The sequence below is a fragment of the Lissotriton helveticus genome, chromosome 11 (assembly GCF_964261635.1).
Source record: "Lissotriton helveticus chromosome 11, aLisHel1.1, whole genome shotgun sequence".
Lineage (NCBI taxonomy): Eukaryota > Metazoa > Chordata > Amphibia > Caudata > Salamandridae > Lissotriton > Lissotriton helveticus.
The window spans coordinates 888,675,494-888,699,338 of NC_136072.1; the positions used below are offsets into that span (position 1 = coordinate 888,675,494).

Below are 23,845 nucleotides of genomic sequence, written 5' to 3' on the forward strand. Positions count from 1 at the left end.
GATAGGAAGTCCGCATTGGTGTGCTTGGTCCCCTTCCTATGCAGGACCTCGAAATCAAAGGGCTGGAGAGCAAGGAACCATCTGAGAATGCGGTCATTCCGGCCTTTATTCTGGTGGAGCCAAGTCAAAGGGGCGTGGTCCGTGACCAGTGTGAATCTACGGCCCTCAAGGTAGTACCTCAGTTTCTCTATGCTCCATTTAACAGCAAGGCACTCTTTCTCTATTGTGGGGTATGCTAACTCACGAGGGAAGAGTTTCCTGCTTAGGTACAGGATGGGTTTCTCCCGACCTTCCTCATCCAACTGTGACAGGACAGCCCCGATACCAACTCCAGATGCATCCGTCTGTAAGAGGAAGGGTTTGACAAAATCTGGGGTGGTCAGGACAGGGGCTGATGATAGGACATTCTTCAGGTCTTGGAAGGCTGCACTAACTTGGGGAGAAGGGCTCCTAAACTGTACCGAACTGGCGGTCTTCTTCAGTAAATCCGTTAGAGGAGCTGACATAGAGGCGAAGTGAGGAATGAACCGTCGGTAGTAACCGACAAGGCCTAGAAAAGCCCGTAGATCTCTTCGGGAAGTAGGAAACGGTTGTGCTTGTATGGCCTTTACCTTCTCCTCTTGTGGGTACAGCTGTCCGTTACCCAAGACATAACCAAGATACTTGACCCTGGTAAAGGCTATGCGGGATTTCTTTGCATTTATGTGTAGGCCTGATTTCTCGAGGGCCGACAGCACCTGGTCTAGGTGTTTCAGATGTGTCTCCCAATCAGGGCTATGTACCACTATATCATCCAAATAAGCAGCCGCAAATTTGGTATATGGGGCAAGGACGGTGTCCATGAGACGTTGAAACGTCGCAGGGGCGCCGTGTAACCCAAACGGCAACACCGTGAAGTGGAACAACCCATCTGGTGTGGTGAATGCCGTCTTTTCTTGATCTTGTGGAGAGAGAGGGACCTGCCAATAGCCTTTGGTGAGGTCGATCGTTGTTATGAATTGAGCCTCACCAAGGCGTTCAATTAACTCGTCAACCCTAGGCAGGGGGTACCCGTCTTGTTTGGACACTTTATTGACGGCCCGGAAGTCAATGCAAAAACGGGTACTGGCGTCGGGTTTAGGGACTAAAACCACCGGGGAAGACCAGTTGCTGGTGGAAGGAACTATGATGCCAGCTTCCAGCATTTTCTCTACCTCGGTCTTGAGGAGCAACAGTCGGGCCTCTGGCACTCTGTAGGGCTTTTGTTTTACCACCACTCCTTCTGGAGTGGGTATGTGGTGGGTAGCTAACGTCGTTCTCCCGGGTTGGTCAGAGAATATCGTCTGGTGTCCAGAGAGGACATCCGTCAATTCCTGTCTCTGTACCTTGGTAAGTTCGGGGTTTATCACCAGCTGATCAGAGGTATTTGGGGCCGTCCTGACTAGGGACACCGAGGGGGGTGTCCGAGGGGGAGGCCCCAACCACTTCTTAAGGAGATTGATGTGGTAAATTTGGGTTCGATTAGGGGACAAATTCAGGGCATATGTTGTTCTCCCTATCTTCCGGATGACAAGAAAGGGCCCTTGCCATTCTTTCCGGAGTTTGTGGGTGGAGGTAGGGAGGAGAACAAGAGCCCAATCTCCAACTGACAGTTCTCTCCACTTCTTTCCCCTGTCATAAAAGGTCTTCTGTTTGGTTTGGGCTTTTTCCAGAGTGTCATAGGACAGGGTACGTAATTTGTGTAACCTGGTCCGTAACTGTTGTGCATAATCCAATAGGTCTTGGGCATCCTTGGCACCATCTTTTTCCCAGCTCTCTTTTGTTATTTCTAACAGAGTGCGGGGTTTGCGCCCGAAAAGAAGTTCAAAGGGTGAGGCCCCCATGCTGCTTTGATGCTGGCTCCGTAGGACGAACAAGACCAAGGGCAGTAATTGGTCCCATTGCTTCCCGTCTCCTGTTAACAGCTTCCTTAGGGTGGTCTTGATCATGCCGTTATAACGTTCGACCAACCCATCAGTCTGGGGGTGATACACTGAGGTACGAAGATGTTTCAGGTGTAACAAAGAACAGACCTGCTTCATGAGGCGAGAGACAAAAGGGGTCCCCTGATCGGTTATGATGTCTTTGGGGAACCCCATTCGGGAAAACAATTCGATACGTTTTTGGGATATGGCTTTTGTCGTAGCAGCCCGCAAAGGGAAGGCCTCAGGATACCTGGTGGCGTAGTCTACGATAACCATGATATACTGGTATCCCCGAGTGGACTTAGGAAGAGGGCCGATGATGTCTACCCCTATGCGCTCGAAAGGTTTTCCTATAATGGGAAGAGGGACAAGAGGAACCCTGGGTGGCACATAAGGATTGCGCTTTTGGCAAATATTGCATTCCTGGCAGTATTTTTTTACTTGGGCGTAAATCCCTGGCCAATAGAAATGTTGGGTAATGGATTGTGTGGTTTTCTCCGCCCCAGAGTGACCAGCAAGGAGATGTGCATGGGCAAAAAACATGACTTGGTCGCGAAATGAGGTGGGCACTATCAACTGGGAAGTGGCCTGTGCGTCTGCTTTTCGGTACAAGAGTCCTTCCTTTTCTAGGAAACAGGGATATGGGAGCGGGTCTCGTCCCTGGTTGTCCTGTGCGTTTTTCCATGCTGAGGCCAAGGAGGCATCGTTTAGTTGGGCCGCACGGAATTCCTATCAGTGGCCCAGGGTTCTTCTACTAAGAGACCGCTTTTGCTTTCGGGACCCGTAGTACTCTTACTTAGGACTTCAGACATAAGGGTGGTAAACCATTTGTTGTCCGTACCTATAATGAGGGCTTCAGGTAATTTCGGGAGTACTCCTACTTCGCACTGTACTTGAGTGCCCTTTTCTGTGACGATGGTCACGCGAGCTAAAGGATACGTCCGTATGTCCCCGTGTACACACTTGATCCTAACTGAGCGATTTAGCATCGTGGATGAGTCAGAAAGGGAGTCGGCTCTAACCACTGAATGACGACACCCTGAGTCCAATAAAGCTCTTATTCTCTTGTGATCAAGTTGAACACTTACGTAGAAGGCTGGGCCGGTTTCCTGTGCATACATGATGGCACGTGGCATGTATCCAACCTCCATGGGTTCCTCGTCCTTTTCTTTCTTTTTGCGACAGTACCGGGCGATATGCCCCCACTCTCTGCATTCATAGCACTGAGGAGTAGTCGGAAGGGGAGTATCTAATCTCACAGGCCGGGCTTTGATGAAGGGCTCTATTGGGTTTTTGTTTGGTTTTCTGTCTGTTTTTACGGGTAGTTTGCTGCTGTTGGGTTTTTCTGGTTCTCGAACCATAGGACGGTTTTGAGCACGTGCATAGGAATTGGCCATTTCGACGGCATGTTCCAACGTGAGCCCGGCATGCTGCCTGAGCCATCTTTGAGTCCCAAAGGGTAGGGCTTCTATAAATTGTTCCAAATAGATCTTGTTCATCACCTCAGCTAAGTTCCCCTCTTGAGGTTTCAACCAACGATCGGCTGCATCTTTTATCTTGTAAAAGAGGGTTTTTGGGACATCAGTAGGTTGTCCCCTTTCTTGGCGGAACCGTATCCTATGGCTCTCATCATCAACCCCAAGCCTTTCCAGGACGATCTGTTTGACATGTCCATATGTAGCGGTCCCATCTTTGTTGGCTAGTTGGTACGCAGCCTGTGCTTCCCCTGTTAGCAGGGGGGCCAAATAGAACGGCCATCTTTCCCCGGGCCATGCGCTAGCACGGGCAGCTCGTTCAAAGTTAAAAAAAAAACGAGATAGGGTCGTCACCGGCCACGTATTTCTGCAGGGGAACAACTGCTCCGGGGGGTGCAGCAGTTCGGTGTTGGCCCAACGTGGCCAGGAGTTGTGTCTGACCCTCCGCTAGCTTTGTTAACTGTTCTGCCTGTTGCTGAATAGCTGCTGTAAACGTGGCACGGTCACTGTCTGCCTGCTCAGTAGATTGTCCAATAGCCCACTCCATTTTGGACTGCCCTTCTCTCATCTGGGTTATTAAGGCCTCCATCTTATCAGAAGGATACTCCTATCTGGCTCGCCACTTGTCACCTTAGGGGTGTACAAGAAGAAACTGAGCCCAAAAGGAAGTGAGGGTCTATGGGTTTTGTATTGCAGACACAGAGTCAGCGAGTATCATAAGGCACAGGTAAACAACAGTAGCTAGGCGGGATGTCGATGGAACGGAAGGAACGTCTTCCCAGCGTAGCTCCGTCGTCTTCTTCTTTCTCTCGCCGGCCCAAAACAAAGGAAAGACAGGTGGCTGTTAGCTCACAGCTTACTGTACAAAAATATCGTCAGGGAGGGGAGTGAGGGCAACACGCGTGAGGGGAGAACAGGCTACCGTCACCAAGGAAGCAGACCAACCACAAAGTGTGTATGTGCGTGCTCAGGAGTCTCCGTGCCCCTTCCGACCTCCCTCCTCCCGCTGCTGCCCCTTCCCGACACGTTTAAAGGGAAACAGGGTACGCAAACGTTCACGTACCTGGGGTAGCCACGCGTCTTCCTGCGCGTGGCTGGGCGGTGCGTAGGAACGGTGGCCTCCTGGCTTCTCCGGTGTCCTCGCGAAGTCCTCGTCCGCCTGGTCAGAAAGCAGAGTGCTCGTGCTTGTGCCGTCTTCCTCCTCCGCCGCTCCTCGCTCTCGACCTCCTTCCGTCGTCCGGGTCCCTTGGTGGGCGATTCCTCTGCGGGGCTTCGGTGCCGACGAGCTCCGCACCATCCACACCTCGGCGTCTTCCGGCTCTTCCCTTTCAGGCCCTGATCCGCTCTCTGATTGGCGGGACGGCCTCCACGTCATCGGAGGAGGGAATTCCTCCTCGCAGGGCTCCCAGTCGTTAAAGGGCCCGCGCCCTTCCTGCAATCGAGATGTAGAGTCCGTTACGGGGCAGGACTGGACCCCGTGACACACTCCCAATATTCACACAAGCAGAAAACCCCATGATCTACCTTCCCAAGAAGTCTATAAATGTGTAACACCAAGCTCCACCCATATCGTACACCGCACCAAGATTATAGCTCCTCTAGCAAATACGGATCCTATTCATTCCTTAATATCCCTCTGAAAAGCCACAACCCGCTCTGATTCCAACAGTCAAAACAGGTGACTACAGATCGATATACCTTGTAGATCTAGATTGTGATGGGAAATGTTCAGGACTCCCAAGTCAATCATTGTTACAGGGCTCAAACTGTAACACTGAAAGCTGCTGTCCCTGTCAAGGGGTCATTACCTTACTGTTGGACCCAAAACTGCACTCAGAGTACATCCCTTTAGTTCTTGATCCTCGAGGTAAGGCAGTCAAGTAGTCCAAGGATTACTTAGGGAGTTGGTGTATGGTAGAAACCCAGGACTCAGTCAAATATATAATAGGAGTCAATAAGGGTCAGATGTGCGAAATTCATAATTTGTATTTCCTAAAAAGCGATTTTGTAGGAATCGGTATTTAGGCAATACAAAATTGTATGTACAAAATATGAGATTTCCTAATAGCAATTCCTACATCGTATGATTTGATTTGATTAAACCATTTGTAGAGCGCACGAATGCCCTCAGGCGTCTTAGCACTGAGTCTAATAATGGGAGGACTGCCTGAGTGAGCATGGCCTTAGACTGAGAAGAGCTACGTTTTTAAGGCTTTTCGAAATCCAAGCAGAGAGGGGCTGTTCTTTATTGATAGTGGTAGTTGGTTCCAGGTATTGGCTGCATGCAGCAGGAGGCTTCTACCTCCCCATCTCAGTTGCTTAAATCTGGGGGTTTTGATCAGTTTTGCATTGCTTGATCTGAGCTTCCTTATTGGTTCATATAGAGTCAGGTTAGCTTTTAGAAATTGAGATCCTATCCCATTTAGGACCTTGTAAGTCAGGCAGGCTGACTTAAATTGCACCCTTTTCTCCACAGTGAGCCAGTGAAGGCTCCTTAGTCTGTGCGTTACTGGTGCGGGCCTGGGACCGTTCAGAATCAGCCTAGCTGTGGCATTTTGCAGTCGCTAAAGGTTTAGCATCTGTTGGCTTTGCATCCCAGCATACAAGGCGTTCCCATAATCTAGCCTTGACATAGCCAGCATGGTTACCAGAGTTTTGCGGGTGTCTGTGGGAATAAACGTCAGAAGCTTTTTTTATTATCCTCAGGATGTACCATACCGTTGAGGAGAGTTTGTTAGTCTGTGCTTTGAATGTTAGTTCATGATTAAATACAAAGCCCAGGTTTCTCACTTTGTCTACTGGTGATGGACAGTTACCCAGACTTTCCGGTCACCACCTCTGTGACCAGGTATTAGGCATGGCTCCTAGTAGCATGATCTCTGTTTTGTCACCGTTTAGCTTTAAGCAGTTTAGTTGCATCCAGTTGACCTGTTCCATGCAGTTCCTAAACCTGTCAGCTGTTTCATCTATGTTGTTGGATATGGACACCACTATCTGAGTGTCGTCGGCGTAGGATACAGGAAGGAACCCGCAGTTTCTGATAATGTCGACGAGCGGGGCGACATATGCGTTAAAGAGGGTAGGGCTTATTGAGGAGCCCTGTGGCACCCCCCATGGGGACTTAAAGGAATTGGAGGTAGGAATCGTTATTAGGAAATCGTGAATAGGAAATGCTCTTGCATTTCCACCTATGAGCCAAATAGGAGGAAATGGTTTGCATTTTCTAAATTGCGATTTCCTCAGAAAAAAACACAGTTTAGGGAACACTTATTCAAGGGTGCCACTGGCTTTAAGGCCCCCTTGAAGGCACCCAAAAATTTGTAACAACATGTAAGTGCACATATCCCCCAAGGGCATATGTGCTCTTCATATCACAATAAAAAATTCATTTTAAATATATTTATTTAATTTAGCACATGCTTACCATCGTCAATGGTAATAGCATTTCCTAAATGTCAAATTCACATTTAGGAAATGTTTTGTACATGTGCTTTAGGAATAACAAACCGGTAATCCCTATTTGGGATTTCCTAAATCACGTTTGCATTTTTCGATTTCTACCGGGTAGAAATGACAAATTGTGACTACAATTTGGGCTTTGTAAATATTAAAAGGCCATTTAGCATTTTTTAACAGTCTGAAATAGCAATTTGGAGCTTTAAGAAATGCTAAATCGCTTCGTACATCTGGCCCAAAATGAATATTATGGCATGTGGCCAGTAACCATTGTAAAAGATTGCCATATTAGTTGAGGGGTTGAGAACCCACCTCCAAATAATAATCACAGTCCTTGTCAGGGTGATTCACTAAAGTCACTAAATAAACCTGGGCTTAACTCTCTGGCAGCTTGGCACAGCACAGACTTAACTTATAAGCAATGCGTAAAGTATTAATGCAGCATTCAAACTGCAATAAAGTGAAAACATAACACAAGAAAGATCCAAACCAATTTAGAACAATAGGGAATAATTAAATAAATCAACTGACGAAAATAAATTGAGTAAACTGGAGATGTGATTTTTTAAAGTTTGAATGAAAAATAGCCCCAAAAAGCATAGAGCACCAACCACGATTATCCGGTCGCAGTAGACCAGATCAAAGTCAAAATTTAAGGTTGACTGCGATGGGGAGTGAGTCAACTACAGGGATCAGGTTCATCCTAGTGGAAAGTTTACCTTCTGAATTAGAAACTCATATGGATAAAAAATGGTCGTTGGCGAGACATTGGCAGGGCAGGCTGCATCAGAGCAGAGCGGTGCGTTGAAAAAGAGTAATTTCGATCCAGATGAAGCCTTCTATGTTCGTACTTTGAAACTTTTCTGGAAGTCTGATCTCCTTTAGCATGGCAAACCAGGGAGCAGAGTTTGACTGTAGATTGGAGGCTATGGCGTCGAGAGTCCTCATCGGTTCTCCACGTAGAAAGTTGGAAAAAAAGCTTCTAAGTTCCAACTTTTTCAGTGTGGACAGGAGATTAACATTCTAACACCAACCAAGGGTACATGACCTGAGAGGCACCACTTGGGGGTAAGGACGCACATCCAACAGTGGCCAGCAGTAGAGTCCAGGACAGGTCCAGTTGCCACTGGTCAGTTGCAGAAAAAGAGCTTCTAGAAGTTGTTGTAGTGCAACCTAGTATTGTGTTAGGGGAGAGTCCGGCTTAGCACAAATAAAATGAGTTGGTTTGTTTTTCTCTGTCTGGGCGTGTAAAACATTATAAATAAATGACCTACTTTTTAAATACCATGCACCCTGGCCTGTGGGCATTTAAAGCAAACACAAGGCGATGATGGACGGAGTGCTGAAACTTTTCAGACACTCGCCCCCAGTCACAGATCTCCATCATCGTTCTTTAGCTCACTTCGCCACCCTAGTTTGGACACTCAGCCATATGCAAATCCAATCCAATCCAAAAATTCTTTATTTCGGCCATATAGACCATAAAAGATGCAGTGCAAGACGTTACATACATTAAAATACATTTTAAATACATTGTACATTGTATAAAATTCTCTCTCATCCAGCGAGGAAGAAATTATAATGACATTAAAAAAGGTTCAGGGGGCTTTTTTCTTTCTAATCAGCCATATTGCCATTAAAAATTTGGATACAGCGAACACAATGTGGCCCAAGGTACTGGTTTTCATAATTCTGAGTGCCTGTGCATACTCTCTAAACCCTAGGTTCTTACAGAGCGGCGCTATCCAATATTTTCTGGGCCTTTGATATGCAGGGCACACAAACAAGATGTGGAGGTCATCTTCCTCATGGATGTTACAGCAGGGACATGTTTTATCACCCCCATTGGTCCACTTATAGGTAAATGAGTTAGTTGGAAGTGTGCCAAGCCTCCATTGAACAAACAATTTCCTCGCCAGGATGGGGAAAATAAGATCCATAAAAGGTTCAAAAACATATGAATTTTTGGATTCCAGGAATCGCGCAGTTAGGGTGCCACTGTTTTGAGCATCCATCATATGTGCAAGGGACCTGTCTTTGTAGATTTGGGTCAGGGCTCTGCGCGAGATTCCCTGGCAACCTCGCGCAGGGTCCTCCCATAGGTCACGGAGATTCATAGCAAGCAGTTCATTTTTTACAAAGACAAGCCAAGGGATTTTGCCATTACAATTCAAGCTCATGACATGGGTAAGATCCTCCCTATAGTGATGAAGTTCATTTGTGGACCAGAGCCTGTGCCAGAACTTCACTGGCTTTGACACAAGCTCCTCTGCAATAGGGGGGAGACCCATGTCCATTCTCAATGGCTGTAGTGGCGTAGCTCGTGGGAGAGCTAATAAACGTCTTAAAAAACTGTTTTCGACTATTGGTAGGGCCTTTCCAGCTTTGTACCCCCATAACTCGCTGCCATACATGGCCGCCGCCTTAGCCTGGGTCCTATAAGTTTCAATAGCCGGGCTTATGGGCTTGAAGGAGGAAGTATTAGCCACCTTCAGGATTGCGCCCGACAACTGGGACAGTTTGACCCTTGATCGTACTATCTGGCGGTCCCATGATAAATCTTCCTGCAGTGTTACCCCCAGATATGTAAAGGTAGACACCCTCTCCAGGCTGACAGTACCCAGGGTGGGATTGGGCCTAGTTTTAGTTGGTGGGTTGAAGATCATATACTTCGTCTTCTCTGTGTTCACCTCCAGCCCGTGTTGACGACAGAAAAGACCAAATCCATCCAGGATCCTCTGGATCCCCATGGGGGATTTGGAAAGCAGGAGGGTATCATCGGCAAACATAATTGCCGGAACCCTCCTGCCTGCCAAATATGGGGCGTCGTTGTCCTTGACGTTTTCCAAATGAGAGATGACATTATTGATGAATAAACAAAACAGGGTCGGTGTGTGGAAAAGTAAATTTTGCCATGTCATATGTGCCTACGTGTTCCCCATCTTATGTTATATGTGCATGATCGATATGCATGTATTCCCCTCTGATCGATTAAAGACGCAATTACAGTTGTGTCCATCTCTAGTATGCCAGTTTCCAGTTTTCGTGAATATAACGAATATCAGGCCTATGTAAAGCTACGTTGCCACGTTTTACAGTGTGCACGTTAATTCATTGAATTATCCCCGTTTCTAGGCCTCAAAAGGGCCCGGACTCAGATTCAGCTCCTGTTTCCTGAACCCTCTCCAAGGAGCGATACAGCCCCCACCTGTATCCCTGACCCTTAGCTTACTTTCATGCCTCGCAGTGCCCGGCTCGGCCTGGCTCTGCCTCCCAGTCTGCCAAGAGTATGTTATGTTTCTAGTTATCAGTTCAGCCCTCCTTCTCTGCATTCCTAAGCTACTGAATCGCATCAATAGTCTCCGGCATGGTCTAGCCTTTATGTCTCCATGTAAGAGAAATACTGTATTCATATTCATAGAATATTCCTCGCACATGCAATACATGTAGAATAATGCATGCACCAGTCTTAATGTCTGTTAGCCTTTGCCCTGATAACTTTTGGATTCTATCAACATGTACTCTAAACAACAGATACTAGATATGCCTGGGTACATGTCGCTCTGACCCTCCAGACTTTCGTCTCCTCTTCTAGCGCAGAAGTCATAGCCCCCAGTTCTCCCTGGTAACACGTCATTGCCCATTTGCGCGCACCACTAGGTTAGAGGTCCCAGCTGCTCAGGTAGCCCCCTCCATGTTTCCGCCCCTTTTTATGACATATTCTGTTACGTTTACATCACATGTCCATGTATACGCCCTGTACACACCTCTTGTTACACCCACTTTATGCCTTATCTTTCGCGACTGCTACAAACTCCGCCTACTGCTACGCCTACTGTATTGAATGCAATGTATTTGTTTAACTATAAATATTGTGCACTGTTATTAAAAGTTAGCCTTCCCCCTTATGCTCCCAGATCCTGCCCCCGGCAGCTGCCATCCCATTCCCATGCAGGCTGTCCTGTTCCTGTCCTTTTATGCCTGATTAAAGCCTGTACACTCCAGCTACCTCGAATCTTGACTCTTATTTATTGAGCTATCTGTTTATATGAGTATCCCGAAAAATAGATCCGGTAATTAATTATTTATTTACCACATAATGGCGCCCGAATAGGAACTTGCCCTTTCCCCACGCGCCGGAGAAGCCACGCAGGCCCCCTGATCCTCTGCAGCCGTGACGGAACCATACCGTGCACGTGCAGATATTTCTGCTTCAAGTATCCCTCAGGCCCACGGAGGAGACGGAGGGTTGCGGTCCAGCATCCAGACGAGGCGGTGGAGGAACGCGGCGAGTCCCGACCAGAGCCCAAGCTGAGAGTCCAAGGTCCGAGGTATCCGGAGGCCCACCTGTAACTGAAGTCCGAAGTTCGTAGTCCGTCGTCGTAGCAGTCCAGTCCAGTCCGAGGCCTTCCGTTCTTGCTGCCCGGTGAGTACCGTTGCTGGGGTAGTATCTAGACAGGGTCAATTAATTTGTCTCTGGTCCGTGGGTTTGGGTACGCAAATCCAACACGAAGTGTTCACCTAGGTGGACGCGGGTCCTGACGTGTCTCTTTATGGGACCGGTAAGTTTCGTACTGTTTTAGCAGTGCATCTAGTAAATTCTAGTAAGTTCTGTTCTCGAGAAATTCATGTGTTCTGTTTTCAGTATTTCAGGTAATATTCTGTTCGAACTGTTATTCTAAATGTGATTCCATGTGTTTTCCATGTCGTGGTATGAATGATTTGTTTTTCAAGTTATTACCGTGTTTATTGTGTATTGTATTGTGTCCAGATTCCAGTTTAAAGTCATGCCTCTGTTCTCGAAGTTACGTCAGTTAAAAACCAGAAAAGGTCTGCTCGAAGAAGCAGTTCCTGTCCCGCCTAGGGACAGTCCAGGTCATTTTATGTATCATAAGCATGGCATAAGTGCCATATTATATCTAGACTTATGGGTCGAGTATACTAAAGATCTAGAAGAGAAATATAGATGGCCTGTATCAGGTACATGGGATGCCGAGTGTATCATGCGAGTAGAAGAAGTATTATGGAAAAAGAAAGCCAGACAGTCCCAGAAAGATGCCATCGAGTTATGGCGCAAAGAATCTCATAAAAGAACCGAAAAAGAAATCAGAAAAACAGGATTAAGTAGAGAATCCTCAGAAAGAGCCCAAGAAAGGGAATTAATCGAAATAGGTGAACGAGTTAAAGCCGAACAGTCAGACAGACAGAGAAATGCCCTTATTAAGGGTATATATCCTCTTCTTGCCGAGGGCTTGCCAAAAGCAACCCCGGAAGCACCATGTAATTTTCCGCCGCCATTAGTTCCGATTAAGCTACGTCACAAACCGACCGCAGCTGATATTTTTCTCTCGTCCTATTTGGACGACACAGTCCCAGAATATGCAAATCCTGTTCCGCCAGCTCCTGTAAATAATGTAATTCCTGTTCCTCCAGCCACCGGGGCACCTGTTACAGCACCTGTTACGGTACCCCCGGTCCAGCCTACAGTACATGTTCCCGCTACATCAGTCACTCTGCCAGCCCGAAGAGTATCAGTCGACGATTCTAGTTTAGGAGCCGCGGGGGGAGGTCCTCCTGGTACCCCGCCGCCACACAAACGTGTAACGTTAGTCGAGTTACATGAACGTGCGTTACAGCGTACGCCCAAACAGCAGTCCGTTGCAGATATCAAACGAGCTCTTACTGAATGCCGTTATGATCCAGTCCCAGGCGATGATAATATGGTTATATATGCATTGCGTGTAAGACGGGTGACCGAGTATTTGGACACCCTACCGAATATGAAAGAAGATCTAGACAGAATATATCGTTTCATCCGTACAGGAGAGGATCCAGAAAGTATTGGCGAAATCATGTCTCTAAGGAAAGCTGAGACCCAGCTCATGCTATTAAAGTTTCTAATTAATTGTTTAATAAGGGAACAAGATTATCCGACTAAAGATCCGACCGAAATGAGAGTCCTGACAAAGTGGAGTGATAATATAGCCAAGGGAAGACACAGGACACTCAGTAGTATAGAAAGTATGTACAAGAAAATTCGTAAGGAAATAATAAAGTTACACGAGAAACGAAAAGCAGCACAAGTAAGCGAGAAAGAAGACGACTCTGATACTGAAGAGGTAAACGACGAGAATCCCACCAGAATAGCGTATGTAGGTAAATCTAGACTTCCCGACCGACATTCACGCCTAGAACACAAGAAAGTTTTTCCTCCTCCAGCACCAGAACAAGGTTCTCTTGAGCAAGTATTTCAAGCTACCGATCACATTCTGAAATCACGAATCGGTTATAGTGAACTTAGTACCATGCATGAACAAGAACTAGCCCGATCAGCAGTCCAATGGATTACTGATTCTACCACTTTTCCAGACGAAATAATGGCACAAATGTTTCTGAAACTGCCCCCAGCCGAGCAGCGACTGGTGGGTATGTATATGATCCAGCACCTCATTACACTGTATGAGGGGCAACATTCTGATCCAGGTCCGTTACATGATGTTCTGAACGAGTTACTCCAGTATAGATGGAAAGGTTTAGGTACAGATTTAATTAGTGTCATTCTAGAACAGCGCCACAAATATAGAACGTTCCTGAACCCGCATTTTGTTCACGTCTCACCCCCAGAAAGTAAACCATTTTACATAGATAGACAGCATCCGTTACGAGAAGTACACCCAGTTAGGACAGCGGGTGGTGAAATGCAACGAGTATTTGTTTACACCCCTATCACAAAGATGGAACTCTTAGAGATGAAGAAATTAATTCCCTGTCACGACAAAGATCCAGCAGGGTTCCATCGAGAATTAAAAGACATGCTCCGTATGGGAGAATATACGTATCCAGATATCATTAAAATGTTAAAGGTCCTGTTGCCCGCAGGGGTATATGAAAAACTCAAGGAAAAAGAATGGGAGGTGGGAGAGAAAAAGATAGATTGGACAGCTCTAGAAGCTGAAGATAATTCCCGAGTACCAGGTACCGGTCTTGGGGACAAATGTAAAGAATTGCCCGAGTTATTGATACAAGTTTTGCCAAGGTTACTAGCCACGAAAAAGGAAGATTGGGATGCAATCTCAGCATGTAAACAGAAACAGGATGAAGACACTAGTGATTTTTATTCTAGATTTGAAAAATGTTTTATAATTAACAGTGGTTTGAAGACAGGTAGCGAGTCATACCCTCATCTTTTTGTTACTAAACTAGTCGAGAATTCAAGCCCACAAGTTAAAAATCGAGTTTTAAAAGTCGAAAGTACTTGGCAAGCTAATACCCCGTCACAAATGCTCCAGATGCTCCAGTATCACCAGAACAGAATCAGGGAAGAGCAAGAACACGAAAAGAGACGTATGAAAGACACGAAAATGAAAGTATTAGTTGCACAATCTGTTCCACAAGACAGTCAGAAGAGGGGTCCGAATCAAGCCAGTCATCCAGCAGCTCCCGTTAAAGGGACTTGCAATTATTGTAAACAGCCAGCTCATTTTATAAACGAGTGTGCAGTTCTGAAACACAACATAGCCACTGGTAAGACTAAAGAAAGACCACGTCCGCCTAGACAAGAACAAGTTTCACAGACTTCACCGTCATCACAGAATGCACAACAGACAGTTCCAGCATCGCAGCCCATCGCTGCAACACAGCATGTTACACAGCAGATGTACCAGTATGCCCAGACAGAGTATCCAGAGTATCAACAGTATTCATGAAACAGCCTAGAGAGGGAGGTAGGCTTGCCTCTCATCGAGATACCTGTAGATCAAGAGGGTCCCTATGTACACAGTCAAGTATTAGGGAAAGACAGAAAGTTTCTGATTGATACAGGGGCAAGTAGGACTACTATCAGTCATGACGAGGTTCCCGGGGCTCCGCTCTCAGGCTCTAAAAATGTTTCCCTTGGATTTTCAGGAAAGCCTATTGTTAACGAGATTTCAAAGCCAGTTTCCCTAGAAGTTGGTCCATTGTCCCGAACTACTGATTTGTTACTTACGAAATCATGTCCAGAAAATCTGTTAGGCATTAAAACACTGAAGGAATTAGGTGCAGTAATTTGCTGCTCCCCAGAAGGAGTCCGATTGTTTTTGAGAGACTTTAAAGGTCACTATGTATTACGTGATTTTGATCCAAGATTACTGAATGTTCCACAGCATTTATGGGCGCAAGGTCCAACTGATGTAGGTTTTATGCAAATCACACCCCATCGTGTGACTCTCAAGCAAGGTATAGTCTTGCCACGAATCAGACAGTACAGATTGCCACCTGAGGCTGTAGCAGCCTTATCCAAAATTATTGATGAGCTCATTGCTCAAGGAGTGGTTGTAGAAACTGACTCCAATGTATGTAATTCTCCTATCATTCCAGTCATGAAACGTACTGATCCAAATGCACCTCCAGTATATCGATTAGTGATTGACCTTCGAGAACTTAATAAATGTATCATACCCCAGTATCCAGTAGTCCCAGATATTTCATCCCTATTGACAGCTATTGATTCTGAAGCTACATTTTTTACTGTCATCGACCTCAAGAATGCATTTTTCAGTGTTCCCATTCATCCAGACAGCCAGTACCTTTTTGGTTTTTGTTTAAATGGAAGGAGCTATAAATTCACACGAGCTCCTCAAGGTTTCACAGAAAGTCCTAGTATTTACAGTCAAGCACTTAAAAGACAACTAGACAATATTCACATGCCAACTGACACTGCCCTGCTCCAGTGCTCCCCTTCGAAGCTCCAGTTCTGTGTCCAGCAAGTGATCTACTTAGGCCACTTACTGTCCAAGTGGGGTAGGCAGTTGACACCAGATCGTATTCAGTTAATAGCGAGTCTTCCACAGCCCAAGACACAGAAGGAGGTACGTGCTTTTATTGGCCTCACTTCTTACTGCAGACAATGGATTCCTCAGTATGCATTTTTAGCCAAGCCACTGATACAGTTAACGACACAGGAGGCAGCCGTATCGACTGTTCTCCCTTGGACATCTGAACATACACTTAGTTTTAATGAATTAAAGAAAGCTTTATGCCAAGCACCTGTTCTAGCTACACCGAACTACAGTAAGCCTTTTACACTTTTTGTCACAGAACGTGATGGTACTGCATTATCTGTTCTCACACAAGATCAAGCAGGACAGTACAAGCCTTGTGCTTATTTTTCGAGCACATTAGATCCAGTAGCCCAGGCTTTGCCTGCATGCCTCAAGTCAGTTGCAGCCACAGCTCTAGCAATCAGACAAAGTGATTCCATAGTATTAGGACACTTCCTGACAGTACAAGTTCCACACTCCGTGGAAGTTCTTTTAAACCGAACACAGACTCAACACTTGACAATTGCACGTTTAACAGGTTATGAACTGACACTGTTCCAGCCACACATAGAAATCAGACGCTGCAACGTTCTAAATCCTGCTACATTGTTACCGTCAGTTACTTCGAATCCTGCCACACATGACTGTGTGGAAGTCATTAACACTATGACCAAGCCAAGACAAGACCTGACAGACATTGCATTACCTAATCCCGACCTGACACTTTATGTGGATGGTTCATGTATGAGAACTAGTACAGGAGAACTAGTAGCCGCGTATGCAGTGACTACTGAAACAGAAGTTATTGAAACATACCGTATTGACACCCTGTCTGCTCAAGCAGCAGAGCTAGTTGCTCTGACCCAAGCCTGCATACGTGCCAAGAACCTGAAAGTAAACATATATACAGATTCACGTTACGCATTCGGAGTTGTACACGACTTCGGAGTACTCTGGCAGGAGAGAGGTTTCATGACTTCTCATGGAACCAAGATTCAGCATGGTCTCCTCATTCAAGCTCTGTTAGATGCAATACATTTACCGACAGCTATCGCTATCATGAAGTGCAAGGCACATACGAAAGTTACTGATATCATTTCCCAAGGTAACGATCTAGCAGATCGAACAGCCAAGCTTACAGCTCAGACACCAGACATTCCAGTTAACAAGACACAGACATCCACTCCAGAACAGACTACATGTATGACAGTTAAGGACCCTACACAAGATGTCATAGACATACAGTTACATGCTACTCCTGAAGAAATCAAGAAATGGTCCGAACAAGGAGGGGTCCAGACAGATCAAGGATGGGTGACGAAGGGAAAAGCCACATGGTTTCTCCCCGACTCTATGGTTCAAGTCATTATTAATACCGCACATAGTCCAGCACATCTAGGAGAAAAAGCTATGTTAGACAGTATACAGAACCTCTGGTTCAACAAGCACTTACGAGCTGCAGCCAAGCAGAAAGTCCGTACTTGTATGATATGTTGTCAATTCAATCCAGGTAAAAGTGTCCCGGTGGAACAAGGTGGATTCCAACCCCCTGACCACCCTTTTGAAGTCCTCCAGATGGATTATATTCAGATGGAGTGATGTCGAGGTTTCAAGTATGTCCTCGTAGTTGTATGCGCTTTGTCCAGGTGGACAGAAGCATATCCAGTTCCAGATTATACAGCAGCGACCACTGCCAAGCAGTTGGTTCGTGAATTCTTCCCCCGTTATGGACTCCCTAGGGTCGTGTATTCAGATAACGGCCAGCCATTCTCATCCGAGTTAATGAAACATGTTTCCCTTCTGTTAGGGTACCAGTGGAAGTTCCATTGTGTGCGCCATCCTGAAGCAGCCGGTCTCGTAGAGAGACATAATCAAACTCTGAAAGTCCGTATTGCCAAGACATGTCAAGAGAAAGGTGTAGACTGGCTAGTTGCCCTGCCAGTCGCTTTATTCTTTATGCGAATGGTCGCACATTCCAGATCAGGCCTGTCTCCTTATGAGGTCGTATTCGGCCGCCCCCCAAATATGTGGGGTACACCTAGACCCCGCAGTATTACAGATGTTTCCAGTAATATGTTGACAGATTACCTAGCTTCCTTGATGTCTGCCCTACACTCTTGTCGTTCACAGGTTGCCGCTACATTTCCAGACAATACTGAAGTGAAACCACACGAGGTCCTTCCAGGCGATCTAGTATTAGTAAGGAACTTTGATCGTTCAAGTCCGCTGGAGCCTCGCTGGAAGGAACCGAGACTAGTCCTTCTGACCACCCGCACGGCCGTGAAGTTGGAAGGCCGCAAGGGATGGGTCCATCTGTCCCACATCAAGAAATTCCATGGACTTCGTAAAAAGACATTCGAAAAGGACTGTTCCATTTCTAAAGACTGCCTGAAACCAGAACTTAAATCTGAATTAAAAGTTCCTCTGTTAGAGAAAACTCCGCAGCAGGAGTATAAGTTAAAACTCCGGTCTAGTAAAATAAGTCAGCCAGTTTAATTGTCTAAGTCCCTCTCGGGTGAAACGGTTAGACAGGTCCCTGACATGTATGAGATAGACCCCCATAGTGAGAGAGTTAGTCAAAACTCTATCAGATGTATCGTTTTTCTAAGTTTCTTATTGTTTCTAAGTTTGATGGTTACCTGCACAAGTTATGCATTGCATTTATGTTTTCCAATTTCGCATATAAATAAGTTTTCTAATGCTACAGTAGAGCACACATTTAGTGATCTGCCTCCTCACGAGCTATCCTATCGTCTTGCTATGCGTAATAATACATTCATCCGAATGTTACACTATTCACACCAGACCAGCAATGCTACTAATTGTTGGGTGTGTGGTCGACTCCCCCCTTTCCAGACACCGAAGGGAGTTCTGCCACTCTTTCCTTATCCGTTTTCACATAATGGTTCGTGTGGAGCATGGTCCACGTTAACGTCATCCTCCAATGATATGTCCCTTCTGAACAGAACATGTTTTCCAGACAAGCAAGGTCTCTCCCATAGAACAGGGTTAGATCTAGAAAATGAAGTTTATAATTTAGGTAATTATTCTTCGAATTTTATGGTCCTGAATGTTCAGTCTGATACTACTCCAGATTTGCCTGCTATTTCAGTACTACCAGTCAAAGGCGAATTATGTGTCAGAAAGAATGGTTCCGCACATGTAGGACATAGTGATTGTATTACTACTGTCAAGTATAGTGACAGTGGGAAATCTATTTTCAAAGCCTCACGTCATTCTTATTTTGTTTGTGGTCAGACCGCATACATTCGTCTGCCCCTCAATTGGGATGGAACATGTTACATTGCCTTCCTACTGCCACCAGTTTTTCTAGCCCCATCTGATTATCATAGAAACACACATCTAGTACACGTCAGACATAGAAGGGAGATCGAGTCCCCAATTGTCGATCAAACTGAAACTACTCTAGAACAGTATCAAGACTTCAATAAAGGTTTCTTCTTCTTTATAGGCCCTGTCCAGAATAGTAAGTTAATACGTAGGTTAACCAGAACCCTCGAAGCAGTAGTGAATGAGACTACTTCTGCTCTAGGTAACTTAACTGAAGAGCAATCTGCTATGAGATTTGTCGTGCTCCAAAATAGTCTCGTTCTTGACGTCATACTGGCCGATAGAGGAGGAGCATGTAGAGTCATCGGATCTAGTTGCTGCATTTTCATTCCTAATAACGCGCCGTCTGTTTATTCAGCTATAACTAGACTTCATAAAATTGCCCATCAGTTACACCAGAATCCAGGCACCTGGACATGGTCCGGTTGGCTCTGGAGTATTATATCTGCCTGGGGATGGAAAGTATTGTCATTTCTAGGTATTGCAGTAATGATCATATTCAGTTGCTGCCTCTGTATACAATGTGGCCCTGCGATTTGCGGCATTTGTGCTACCTCTTGTATTCCTAGTCCTAAATCCCGTTCCAAGACAATTCGAGACGAGCAAATGATGCTATATGAAATGATAGATGGTATCATGAATATAGATGTTTCCTGATGGAAACGTAGGGCACAAGGAGGGAATGTGGAAAAGTAAATTTTGCCATGTCATATGTGCCTACGTGTTCCCCATCTTATGTTATATGTGCATGATCGATATGCATGTATTCCCCTCTGATCGATTAAAGACGCAATTACAGTTGTGTCCATCTCTAGTATGCCAGTTTCCAGTTTTCGTGAATATAACGAATATCAGGCCTATGTAAAGCTACGTTGCCACGTTTTACAGTGTGCACGTTAATTCATTGAATTATCCCCGTTTCTAGGCCTCAAAAGGGCCCGGACTCAGATTCAGCTCCTGTTTCCTGAACCCTCTCCAAGGAGCGATACAGCCCCCACCTGTATCCCTGACCCTTAGCTTACTTTCATGCCTCGCAGTGCCCGGCTCGGCCTGGCTCTGCCTCCCAGTCTGCCAAGAGTATGTTATGTTTCTAGTTATCAGTTCAGCCCTCCTTCTCTGCATTCCTAAGCTACTGAATCGCATCAATAGTCTCCGGCATGGTCTAGCCTTTATGTCTCCATGTAAGAGAAATACTGTATTCATATTCATAGAATATTCCTCGCACATGCAATACATGTAGAATAATGCATGCACCAGTCTTAATGTCTGTTAGCCTTTGCCCTGATAACTTTTGGATTCTATCAACATGTACTCTAAACAACAGATACTAGATATGCCTGGGTACATGTCGCTCTGACCCTCCAGACTTTCGTCTCCTCTTCTAGCGCAGAAGTCATAGCCCCCAGTTCTCCCTGGTAACACGTCATTGCCCATTTGCGCGCACCACTAGGTTAGAGGTCCCAGCTGCTCAGGTAGCCCCCTCCATGTTTCCGCCCCTTTTTATGACATATTCTGTTACGTTTACATCACATGTCCATGTATACGCCCTGTACACACCTCTTGTTACACCCACTTTATGCCTTATCTTTCGCGACTGCTACAAACTCCGCCTACTGCTACGCCTACTGTATTGAATGCAATGTATTTGTTTAACTATAAATATTGTGCACTGTTATTAAAAGTTAGCCTTCCCCCTTATGCTCCCAGATCCTGCCCCCGGCAGCTGCCATCCCATTCCCATGCAGGCTGTCCTGTTCCTGTCCTTTTATGCCTGATTAAAGCCTGTACACTCCAGCTACCTCGAATCTTGACTCTTATTTATTGAGCTATCTGTTTATATGAGTATCCCGAAAAATAGATCCGGTAATTAATTATTTATTTACCACAGGTGCCAAGACACAACCCTGCCTCACCCCTCGGCGGACAGGGAACCTGGACGAAAGATTGCCATCCCTCCCACACCTGACCTGCGCATAGTTGTTCTCATGCAGCCTGGTTATGATGTTAAGTAACTGGGGGGGTACTCCTAGCTTTTCCAACACCTCCCACAGTTTCCTGCGCGGGACTAGGTCAAAGGCTGACCTCAGATCCACGAAGACCATGTACAGTCTTCCCCCCTCAATCCTCACCGTCTTCCAATAGAGGAGGACGAGGCGGAAGATCTGGTCCATGGTCGACGTGTTTTTTCTGAAGCCAGCCTGCAAGGGACTCATGATGTCATTATCCTCTACCCAGTCTAATAGATGGTTCAGAATGAGGCGCGCAAAGAGCTTTTGGGGGACATCTATAAGGCTAATTGGCCTGTAATTAGCCGGGCTCAGAGGAGACCCTTTCTTATATATCGGCACTATTTCAGCCCCCTAACCAAGAGCATGGGACCGCCATACCTCCTAATATAGCGTTGAAGAGGATAAGAAGGTACGGACCCCAAATGTCAGGATGATGTCTAAAAAGATCCCCAGGTAGCTTGTCCAGTCCCGGTGCCTTTCCCGGCGCTACGCGCTCCAGTGCTGTCACCACTTTACCTAAGGAGAATATGCAAATCAGTCTTGACCCTATGCCTCATGGAAACAGTCCAGCCCGAACTGCCAGTCAGGTCATCTCTGGACCGGAAACAAGCAACCTGGGATTGGTTTCGGAGTAAAATCCCTCATCAGCCAGGCTAGCTTGAATCCAGTGGCAAAGTGAGCAAGGGACCCATGTCTGGGCGTACCCTGTCAATTTAGGGCGAACAAAGCAAACACAAGGAGATGATGGACGGAGTGCTGAAACTTTTCAGACACATACCCCCAGTCACAGATCTGGGTTGAATCCATAATTTTTCTTTAGCTCACTTCACCACCCCAGTTTGGACCCAGCAATATTCAAATCAGTGTTGACCCTAGGCCTCATGGGAACAGACCAGCCCGAACTGCCGGGCCAGGTCCTCCCTGGACCAGAGACAAGCATCCTGGGACCAGTTTCGGGCTAACACCTCTTTTCAGCAAGGCTAGCTTGAATACTGTGCAAAGTGAGTGAGGGGCCCACGTCTGGGCATTGCCTGCCAACTTAGGGCGAACAAAGCAAACACAAGGACACTCACCCCTAGTCACAGATCTGAGATGAATCCATCATTGTTTTTTAGCTCACTTCGCCACCCCAGGGCATACTTTAGGAGTGACTTATACGCATTAAAAACAAAGGTTTAGGCCTGCAAAAAGATTTATTTTGCCAGGTCAAAATGACAGTTTAGAATTGCCCACTCAGGCTGCAGAGATAGTCCTGTAGACCTGTTTTGCACTGCTACTTTAGTCAGTCGCTCAATGAGTGCTGAAGCCCACTAGTAGCTGGTATTTTACAGAACCATGGTACAGCTAGTACTATAGCTTAGGGACTTAAAGTAAAGGAAATGTGCCAATTCAGTATATGCCATTTTCCCCACGTTTAAAAGGGTGAGCACAAGCCCTGTACTCTTGGTTAGCAGGAGTAAAGTGAGCAGAGTCCTAAGGCCAATGAAAGCGGGATTAGCAAAAGAAGGCTAAAACCAGTGGGAATACCGCACAAAGAATGGTAATTTCCAACACCCATTTATCCCACTTAAGTTGTAGATCGAGGTATCAGCTGCTACCCAATGACTTATCCTTCATATCCTTGTTCTCAAGGGTAATAATGGCAGTGCCAGGATTATAACACACAAAATTCTAAAAGACTTATTTACTTTCTGTAGTTTGGAGTGCTTACCAAAAATCTCAAATGTACAGATCTAATGACTGAATATCTCCTTCTTGCACCCAAATCTGACTCTGCTACTAACCTTAATCGGCTGTAATCTCTGAAAAATTAAAGCCCCACAAGAGATCACCTCTTCTGAGTCTCCTGGATTCTTACTCGGCTCCAACCTCAACCTTAAGTACGACACCCAGGCTGGCTAAATCTACAAGATTCAACTTTACAAACCTAAGCGGAAATACATTTCCTCCTTCCACGATAAAATGCCTGCAGTGGAAGCCCTAGTAATCTCTGGTCGGGACTATGGCTCCACCTACCTCACCGATCTTTCTAAAGGTGGATTAGCCCCTTTGAGTGGTGCTCCATGCTTCAGCCAGATTCCTCCACAATACAATAAAAATGGGTAAATGCCTCCCAGTTTAACCTCACTGCACAATGAGAACTGCGTGTCTTATAGTTGGAGCTCTGAAACACCATACTCCAAGATGGTTTGCCCTGAAACTTTCCCTCTGGGGAGGCTCTCGTTCACTCTGCTGCAAAGACAGGATCGCTTACCACTCCTCATGTCAGAAAAAAAATGCACACTATGCACATCATTTTCCAACAATGCCACAAGGGTATGGATTGTCCTCTTGCTCAATATTAAACATGCATGCCCCTTTCACAGCTTAGCTCTCTTCTCAAGAACCTGCTACCAGTGGAGCATTAATCCCTGCCGATTCCTGTATGCAGAAACCCGATTCGGATTGCTGAATCATAATCTGCTGGAAACAAGGCTAAAGTGAAATGTTAATGCCTGTCACGCACGCTCCCATCTCCACATCCAAGAATTACCTCTGACATCGAAGGTTGAAACTTTGTAATTAATTCTTAGAGGAGGAGATTAGAGTGTGCGACAGGCCTCGACGTTTTATTTTTGACAGTTTTAACATAGGGCCTACAGAAACCGAGTTTAGAACTCTGTTTTTGTTTGTGCTATGTTATTAAACTGCCACAAATGAAATGCTTATTGTCTGTCACATACATGGCAATAGACCCGAATCAGGCAGATTGCCTCAGCTTCAGCCTGTCAATGGGAAAATCACATTCTACCAACTATTTGCTGTTTAAT

At 45.9% G+C, this 23,845-nt stretch overlaps 2 protein-coding genes across 2 annotated transcripts in view; one reads left to right on the forward strand and one right to left on the reverse strand.

The window, feature by feature from the left end:
• NOS1 (nitric oxide synthase 1) overlaps positions 1-23,845 on the forward strand; it is a 1,595,398-nt gene that overhangs the window by 160,550 nt on the left and 1,411,003 nt on the right. The window lies entirely within an intron of this gene.
• LOC144790911 (uncharacterized) overlaps positions 2,651-23,845 on the reverse strand; it is an 81,782-nt gene continuing 60,587 nt past the window's right edge. The window contains exon 4 of the mRNA XM_078665549.1: positions 2,651-3,499. Coding sequence (XP_078521675.1) covers positions 2,651-3,499 — 849 coding nt within the window. The remainder of the gene's footprint in view (positions 3,500-23,845) is intronic.